This window comes from Selaginella moellendorffii, unplaced genomic scaffold (genome assembly GCF_000143415.4).
Source record: "Selaginella moellendorffii unplaced genomic scaffold, v1.0 SELMOscaffold_75, whole genome shotgun sequence".
In the NCBI taxonomy this organism is placed as follows: Eukaryota; Viridiplantae; Streptophyta; class Lycopodiopsida; order Selaginellales; family Selaginellaceae; genus Selaginella; species Selaginella moellendorffii.
Genome location: NW_003314336.1, coordinates 541,971 through 551,228, shown reverse-complemented (window position 1 = coordinate 551,228; position 9,258 = coordinate 541,971). Strand labels below are relative to the sequence as shown.

Genomic DNA, 9,258 nt, shown 5'->3' with positions numbered 1-9,258 from the left:
TGACTTCGATCGATGAACTTAAGTCGTGGTGTCGCCAGCAGAAACGGGGGGCCTTGTTGTTCGTAGTGGACGACTGGGATCAGTTCGAGGTAAAGAACGTCTCTTCTGCGGACTTGGCCTCTGCGGCTTTCACCCACAAGCTCCTAAATGTGTCATCGGTTAATAGCAGGGAAAGGCAGATATGGTCGGAAAGTGACAAGGCTGACGATCACATACAGACTGAATTCTTCGATGGTCCATACACCAGCCGCGAGATGGAAACGTGGATGGCACAGTCGAGACTAACGGTAGAAGAGCTGCAGCATGCAGATCGTTTAACCGGGGGCATTCCACTTCTTCTCGAGTTTTATGAGGAATCTAAGGGGAATGAGGGAGTCTTTGGAGGAAAGATCAGAGGCACGTATACGTCTAAGCTGTCCAAGAGATTTATTGGCTTGCTCAAGACGCAGAAGCAGCTTCGTGCCGCCCTGGAACTGGTCATCTGGGGAGAACTCAGTCACGAGCTGGGAACGCGGTCAGGCGGAGCTGTACATTATGGACCAACATGAGAACCTGCAAAGCTCGTTGCTGTTGAGTGACATTGAGACTTGGGCTCAGGCTATAACTGTCGACTGCCAGGAGCCTGATGAAGACGAGGTGAAGCGAAATCCTGCCCGAATCGGATGGAACGTCGAAGCCTTGGTGATAGCTGTGATGAGGTATCAGAAGAGTGTCTTGGATATGTATTCAAGCAGTTCAGGACATACGCACACGGCTCAGAGACAACTGCTCTTAACAAGCTGGGAACCAAGGAGCTTACACAAGGCGTTCTATTGGGTCCACTGGCTTTCAACGAGCAAGCTGTGGACGTGATCTACGTCATACTGGTTGGAAAGGAGCTTCGGTTTGTAGCAATGCAGATCACCGTCGCTCAGTGGAAGGCAAAGGCCAAGAAGGAGTCCCATAAAGTCTGGAAGGGAGTAGATCTGCCGAAATGGAAGGCTGGAACCAAAAAGCGGTGGACGGTAAAGGAAGAGTTCTACTATATCATGCCCCAGTCCGTCCAGCTGACTGATGTGCCCCATTCAGATCCGCGTTTCAGAAAACTCGGTGATGTGCACGATTGCCTTGCAGTCTTCGACGATCTCCTCTTGGAAGAGCCGGCAACAGTGGTGAAGGGTGAACTCAAGACTTGTTGTGGAACAAAATTGAAAGGGGATCGCTGCAAAAACAAAGCTCTGGTTCCAGATGAAGCATATTATTGTCCTCACCATGCCAACCAGAGAAACCAAGCTATCAAGTAAAATCTTGGAACTTGGTCGTAGACTTCAAGGCCAACTTGCCTGGTCATTCATGTTTTTGTTTTGACACCATCACGGGAGCTAGTGAGGATCTACTGCAAGGCATCATTCTAGCCTGCCTAGGGAACACCATTATGTACAAGATCTAGGAGAATATTATCCTTCTATACTTTTAAATTTCAAACTATTTAGTAATAATTTTTCAATTGTAACAATTGTAACAATTGTAAAGTGAATTATTTAATAATTTTAAATTTTGGATTAACTTAATAGGATCACCAGTTTAGAAATATTCATCATCAATAAAGTGTATGTATATAACGATCACACAAGGATCTAGTGTGAGGCATTAGCGAGATCATTCTAGCACTATGGGATCACAAAGTGATGCTTCGGTGGCTCAACAGGCATCCCAGCACAAAGGCCCTAGACACAGCAATGCATACAGCTAATGCTGCTACTGCACAGGGGACACTTGCCTATAGCTCTTTATATATTGTGGATTTTGATAAACAGTACCGAGAACTCTTTGTCATCTATGGTCAAGAAAAAAATTTGGAACCAGACACTGTTGTGAGATGGGGTTTTCTCAGCATTCCGTCCTGGTGTGAAGAGAAAAAGGCATGTGTTAAGGACCTCCTAGAACAATAATTAATGTAAGTTAATTAATCATTTACTGCTCTTAAACTTTTCTTTAATTCATTTGTAATCAAAGGTACTAATACAATCTGTGTTTAAGTTTTTAGCTAAGGGAAAATGGCATTTGGCTTCATGATTGCTCTCTCTACATAGGCACAAAATCTAAATTGAGCCAGCCAGATGTAAGTTCTTACTGATCACAATCACACTAAGGTCAATAAGTTCTATACATTTTCCAAGTTTGTCACTATATATTCATTCGAGAACTCATGTGTGGCAATATATTCCAAAAGGACCTTCCCCATCACTCTAGTAATTAACCATTCCAAGAATCATCTTTGGCTACAAGAATCTAGAGTAGTGGAGCTTAATCCCTCTATATTGAAATTGCCTTGTCATAGAACAATTGAAGCTCACAATACACTCTTGGGTGAAAAATCCTAAGAATTTCTTCTATACTTGCTTATAGTGCACATCACAACATCAAAGCTCTTGGTTTGGAGGCCCAAGAATGAATTACAGTTGAGATCCTTGAAGCAATCATCAGATGATGACTCTCTTATAGAAGAATTTCAATGAGAGATGACTCACCCATAAGTGGGAGCCTATTATGTTAAGCATGGGAAATATATTTTAATTATCTCCCATCTTTGTGTTGTCTGTAATGTAGGTCACCCTTTCAGAAGCTTTGTAGTTAAAACTTATGTACAACATATATCAAAATATTGGACAATGAAGCTAGTTAGTCTAGAATATTATCCTTCTAAAATATATGGTATATACATATTCTATACATAGAGACCTCATATTACTCCCCCCTTAACTATCATCAGGTTGAATCCAAGAAATATGTGCTACATATTGTGAATCCCATTGTTAATTCTTAAACATATCACAAAGCCTTTGGATTCACAATTTAATTGTTTGAGTTTCACAAACTACAGAAGTTAAATTAGCTACATGACACTGATCCCCAAGATTAAGAAACTTTATTAACACTAGATATTGTATTGAAGTTATGCCATACATCATAAAAATGCCTTCAGTACTTTTCTGCTCTTGCAAAAGATTTTAAACATTATGCATATAATATTAGTAGAATACAATCCAAATACTCCAACTATGCTCTCGCTCTCCACTCGAGATAGCATGGAGTGATTGGCATCAAACCCATACTAGAACATAAATAGGCTCCCACCTAAATAACATATCAAATGGAAATATGCTAATAGATTTGTATGGAACTGATATATAAGTAAATTGTAGATATGGCAACCATCTATTGTGGATCTATATACTTCAATCATTCCTTTGAACATTTTATTAAAGTGCTCTACCAAGCCGTTTATCTCATGATGATGAGTTGATGGAAAAGATTGCTTGATATTGAGCTATTGCATCAATAACTTCAACACTTAATGAAGAACAAATATTATATACAAAAACTAAGTATATAAAGAAAAAATCATATGTATATGAGTTTCTTTTATTTTAAAGGTTTATCAGTATAGAAAACTTAGTTTGGTATATTATAAATAACTTGGTATGATAAAAGCTCAATTAAAAAACTTATATACTTCTTAATCATGATAATTATGGTGAGGAGTATACCTCTTAATGACAATATGGACAGAAGTTATGCTCTAAACCTTTAGAAGATCTAATTAATTATAACTTTTACTAGAAGAACTATAAATTATCTAAAATTTTAATATTATTGTGAATATATATATATATATATATATATATATATATATATATATATATATATATATATTAATAGTGTGAGTGCATGGAATATGGAAAAGGAATACAGAAATGTGCATATCAATTAGCCCAAAAACCCTAGTTTATATATAGGAGCAAATGGTCCGAATTGAAACTAATCCAACAGCTACCAAAATCCCACTACGCTAATATTAGTATACGGCATCGTAGCCGTACACTTAACCCTCACATCATCCCCTCCTCTCGGAATAATGGAAGGCTATTAGGGTTCTTTTGTAGACGGGCCGGGATCTAGAGGAACGTCAAGATGAGGCATCGGTGGGTTTGTAGATGGTATTAACTGTTCCTGATCCCTTTGTATGAAGTGTTTTAACCATTGCACATGCATAATCTCTGGAGGATCGGCCTATTGGACGTCATGCCAAACCTCATAAACTTGTGGTCCAACTTGTTGCAACACCTGATACAGTCCTTTCCACTGTGTAAGGAGCCCCTTAGATAAACCACGTATCGTAAGATGGGGAAAATGGACTAACACCAAATCATCCATTTTGTACTCTGTAGGTGGACGATGATGGGAGTTGTAGCGCCGTTGTTGTCCCACTTGTATGCGGCTTAAGTGTTCGGTAAACTCTACTCAGACAAGTGGAAGAATGCTCGTCAAATATTGATCTCACGACCTAGCATCAGGAGCTCATGGCAATCGCAAAGGTAAACCCAGCTCCGTTGGTAATATTGGATCATGACCATATAGAAGTTTATATGGTGAAGCACCAATAGAACTTTGCACCCCTGTGACATAGGCATACCGAAGAGATGGCAAATAACCATCCTAATCCGAATGCTGAAAGTTCACATACTTCACAATCATCCCTTTGAATGTCCGAACAAGTTGTTCCACAAGACCGTCTAATTGTGGATGATAAGCACTCGTGAAAGTGTGGCATATCCTCAACCGAGATGTCAAAATATGAAATGCCTCACCCATAAATGCAGAACCATTATCCGAAAGAATCCGCTCTAGACAAGAATGCTGGAACACCACTCAATTGAGGAGGAAGTATCCAACAACAGTTGCAAAGGTGCTAGCAAGAGCACCAACTTCCACCTAACGAGTCAAGTAGTCAGAAGCAATAATAAGATACTCATTGTCAACAGTCGATCATGGAAAAGGTCCCATAAAATCAAATGCCACCAACCCAAACAGACGGGAAACTGCAATTGACTCCAACCGTCCTTCTGCAGCACAATGGGGAGTATTACGAGCTTGGCACCAAACGCAGCTACGCACATACCAGATAATATCACGTTGCATCTCCGGCCAATAGAAAAACCTGCACAGCTTCTCAGTCACACAATGATGTCCCATATGCCCACCTAAAACAGGAGAATCATGGTAGGCATGGAGAAACTATAGAATAAAGACAAAAGGCACCACCAGCTGTAAATGATCATTAAGATCCATCCCCACAAAATAAAGAAGGCCATCATCAAAGCAATATTAAGAATGTAAATGCCGGAAAGGCAAGTCATCAGCAAGTGATGTAGGATTCTCAAACGCATCTCGAAATCTTTGAATTCACGGCTCAATCTTTTGAGCCTTGCGAACTTCATCAAGAGAAGGTAGATCTTGTTTTGTGCCTTATGGACACTGAACGTCAAGTATAGCAACTGCCGATGGCACAGAATCCTCGTCTAGAAAATCCACAGATGCTAGAACAACAGGCTCATCAGAAATATGAGAAGAGAGTGGAGAAGGAAGAGGAGCTCGAAAAAAGGCATCAGCATCAATCATAGAACTCTCTGGGCGATAAACAACATCAAAATCATATATCTGAAGCTTCAAAGCCCACCGAGCAGTATGACCAACCAGGTTCTTCCACTTCAATAATGAAATAATGGCAGCATGGTCACCTTCAACTAACGTCCAAGAACCATATAAATATGTATGAAGTTTCTCGAAACCCCAAATTGCCGCTAAGCACTCCTTTGTCGTGGAGTAGTTCACCTCTGTTGGTTATAACGTACAGCTTATATATGCAATGGGATGACGCTAACTAGGCACACTCAGGCTTTCTTGCATTAACACACCTCCAAAACCAATATCAAAAGCATCTATGTGCAAAATAAAAGGTCGAGTGTAGTCAGGATATGCCAAAATTAGAAAAGTCGTCAGATCGATAAACGCCCGCTCACAATTTGAAGGCCAGATGAAAGATGACATTGATGACTTCAGCAACGCTCACAACGGTGCAGTGCGATCAGAAAGATGATCCACAAAACGACTGAGATACTACACCTTGCCCAAAAAGCGCTACACATCATTCACACACTTCGAAGTAGGGAACTTTAGAACGGCTACAAGTTTGTCAGGATCAACTTGTAAACCCTCACAAAAAATACGGTACCCAAGATAAGTTGTGTCCTTGGACCCAAACACACACTTCGACCGCTTCAACTTTAAACCAATGTCCCATAGCCAATCCAACACTTTACACACATCACAAATGTGCTCCTCCCACGTCCCCTCTGAATGAATCAAGACATCATCAATGAAGTTAGCAGTCACCTCTGGCATATCACAAAGAACCTCGTCCATCATCAGTTGGAAAGTTGCTGGAACATTGTTCAAACCAAACGGCATCACCAAGAACTCGTACAAACCAAATGGTGTATGAAAAGTAGTCTTAAGAATATCTTTGTTAGCCATCAGTACTTGCCAGTACCCAAAAGCAAGATCTAGCTTGGTAAACTAATGACTTTGCCCCAGACGATCCAAGAGATCAGCAGTGTGAGGAAAAGGGTACACATCCGGGATCGTCACTTTATTTAACAAACGATAGTCGATGTAGAAATAAATACTCCCATCAGGCTTCATCACAAGATGAAGTTCACATGCTCAAGGATTCCGCAACTTCCGAATAACACCCTTTTCCAACATCTCTTTGATGTTTGCACATAAAATCTTAATCTCCTTGGGTGATCGACGACAAATAGGAACCTTGATTGGATGAGCATCTTCAGTTGGAATTAGATGACATGTGGCAATCTTGGCCCCAGCCGATAGGTCAAATTCAAAGAGATCAAAATACTCCTTCATGAGCCGGTCAACAGCTGCAATACAAAGATCGTCGGAGGGATCAGAAAAGAGAAAAGCAGAACAAAATGCAAACACAAGAGGAAATAGTGGGGGAACAAAAGTAATGGAAGCAAAGGTAGAAGTAAAGGGACGAAGAGGTACGGAAGTGAGAGGAATGGATGAAACATAAGGAAGTATGAGACAAAGGGGAAAAGCCTCAAAGTCACACTTAGCATGATTGCACTGCAACCAATCCATACCAAGAATGAGGTCAAAAACTTGACTCGGCACCACCTGCAACAATTGCAACTCAAGCTCAAGATCGCCCACACGCACAACTAGGTCTGCCTCATCTCGTGCATATGCATGTGTACAGCCGTTACCATAAAGATTGAAAACTGGGTCCACTGCACAACGCAAGTGTAGACGACAACGTGTGGCAATAAGTCGAGTAATAGAATATAAATGAACCTATATCAACTAACACGGAGAGAATAATAGGAGACCTTTTGTTATAAAAATGAGCTTAGAAAGTAAACACTAGATGAACCGGTGCCGAGTGAACCCCTTGATGATACTCCCGAAAGAAAGATGGAGGGGTCATTGCATTGGTCGATAGCCTTGCGAAACAGATGATCGTGGTACAACAAAAGATGAGGCATGGATTCATGAAATCTAATCTCAAGCTCGCGTGATGCAGTTGAAGGACGCAATATACGCCAACATAGACGACTTTCTTGATGCTGCAAACAGCCAAGGCAAGACTGTCTACACATCCGTGGAGAGTCCCGGCGAGGGCCAGAACTCCAACACGGTCTCCAGAGAAGCCAGGCTGCTCAAGAGGATGTTTCTGAAGATTAGAGAATGAGGTATGTCCGTCCATTCAGTTTGCTAGTTCCTAAGATAACTTCATTACAGGTAGGCATGGCTTGCAAGCCTTGGTGTTGCAAAAACTTCAAGTGGAACCTTTCGTCTCACCGACACTCCATCCGAGATCTCGTCCATGCTCAGCTCCTTGCCACTGACCTTCCACTTGAACCCATGGACGAGGCAAGCAAGAGTGTACGAAACCATGGCTACGCCAAGAGACAATCCGGGACAGATCCTTCGACCAGATCCAAAAGGCAGCAGCTCAAAGTTCTTCCCCTTGAAGCTGATCGAGCTCTCCACAAATCTATCCGGCTTGAAGAGATTGGGAGACTCCCACAAGCTTGGATCTCGTGCAATTGACCATACGTTGACCAAAACTCGCGAGTTCTTGGGGATCTTGTAGCCGTTGACTAGGCAGTCTTGCGTTGAATGGCGAGGGAGTAGCATTGGCCCTGGCGGATGCAAGCGGAACACTTCGTTGACAACATTGTGGATGTAGCTAAGCTTGCAAAGATCGGCTTCCACCACCATCCGCTCACGGCCCACAATTGTGTCAATCTCTTTTTGGGCTTTGATCATACATGTTGGACTGTTCATGAGCTCTGAAAGTGCCCACTCGGTGGTGATGGACGAAGTTTCAGTACCGGCAACGATCATGTCCTTGTGAAGAGAAAATAAGGTTAGCATACCAAAGGAAATTAAACTTACCATGATCACTGCTTTCATGCATTGAACGTCAATTTCTCCTTGGTCTTCCAATGACGAAAGCACGTCAACAAAGTCACGCGCACGCTCTGATGACTTGACTTTAGACTTGTGCTCGTCCACGATCTCTTGCAAAAGCTGGTCCAGTTTCGTGTGAGCCGAGATCATCTTTCGGATCGCGGGGCTGCCAAGCCACGAGAGGAATGGAAAGTAGTCGCCCAACACAAACGAGCCCATCAGCCGCAGTACTTCTTCGATCAGCTCCACAGAGCCAGCGTGAAATTCTCTCCCAAACGTGATCGAGCTCACAACATTGAGGTTGAGGATGGACAAAAGGACTTTCATGTTGATTGAGGCTTTCCCGTTTTGACCATTATTGACTATAAAGTCAATGAGCTTCGAAACTTGCGTGTGCCTCACCATTCTGGATTCCTCGAGCCTTTTTGCAGTGAAGAGTTCCACAGTGGTGACCTTCCTCATCAATTTCCAATAGGGACCATAGCTGGTCCATGCCAAGTCCTTACCATTGTAGAACATGTACTTGGCTATAGATATCTTTGGCCTTGAAGCAAAGGCAAGATCTTGAGTGCACAGAACTTCTCTTGCAGCATCTGGGGAAGAGACCACAAGCGTTGGAGCAAAACCAAACCAGAGCAACATGACGGGGCCATATCTACGTGAGAGATCTGAGAGAGATTTGTGAGGAAGAACACCCAGCAAATGCAAGTGACCCAGAAGCGGCACTCTAGGCGGGCCTGGAGGAAGGCTTCGATCAACAATTTTCGTTAGAATCCTCCATAGGAGACCAAAAGACAGTGTAAGCAAGAACAGAGCTACAATACTTGCCATGGATAATTTTACACACCAGTGTGTGCAATGTACTTATAGTAAGAGATAGCTTCTTTACCTCCATGCATTTCTTATCTGTTTATTCTTCTCGTCCTCAAATACTTTTCA

At 42.1% G+C, this 9,258-nt stretch overlaps 1 protein-coding gene across 1 annotated transcript; it reads right to left on the bottom strand.

Moving 5' to 3' along the window:
* Nucleotides 1–7,583: 7,583 nt before the first annotated feature.
* On the bottom strand, nucleotides 7,584–9,187 carry LOC9662569 (cytochrome P450 71A1). The gene is made up of 2 exons (XM_002986621.2): nucleotides 8,305–9,187; nucleotides 7,584–8,256 (listed from the first exon to the last, which is right to left on the bottom strand). Exons 1-2 carry the CDS (start codon nucleotides 9,148–9,150, stop codon nucleotides 7,639–7,641), a joined length of 1,464 nt encoding a protein of 487 aa, XP_002986667.2. The 5' UTR covers nucleotides 9,151–9,187; the 3' UTR covers nucleotides 7,584–7,638.
* Nucleotides 9,188–9,258: the final 71 nt, after the last annotated feature.

Bases quoted from the DNA above. Each gene is read 5' to 3' on its own strand.
- LOC9662569 (XM_002986621.2), bottom strand. From the start codon at position 9,150: ATGGCAAGTATTGTAGCTCTGTTCTTGCTTACACTGTCTTTTGGTCTC. The intron at 8,257-8,304 runs GTAAGTTTAATT...TCTCTTCACAAG, and splicing joins GCATGAAAGCAGTGATCATG to GACATGATCGTTGCCGGTAC.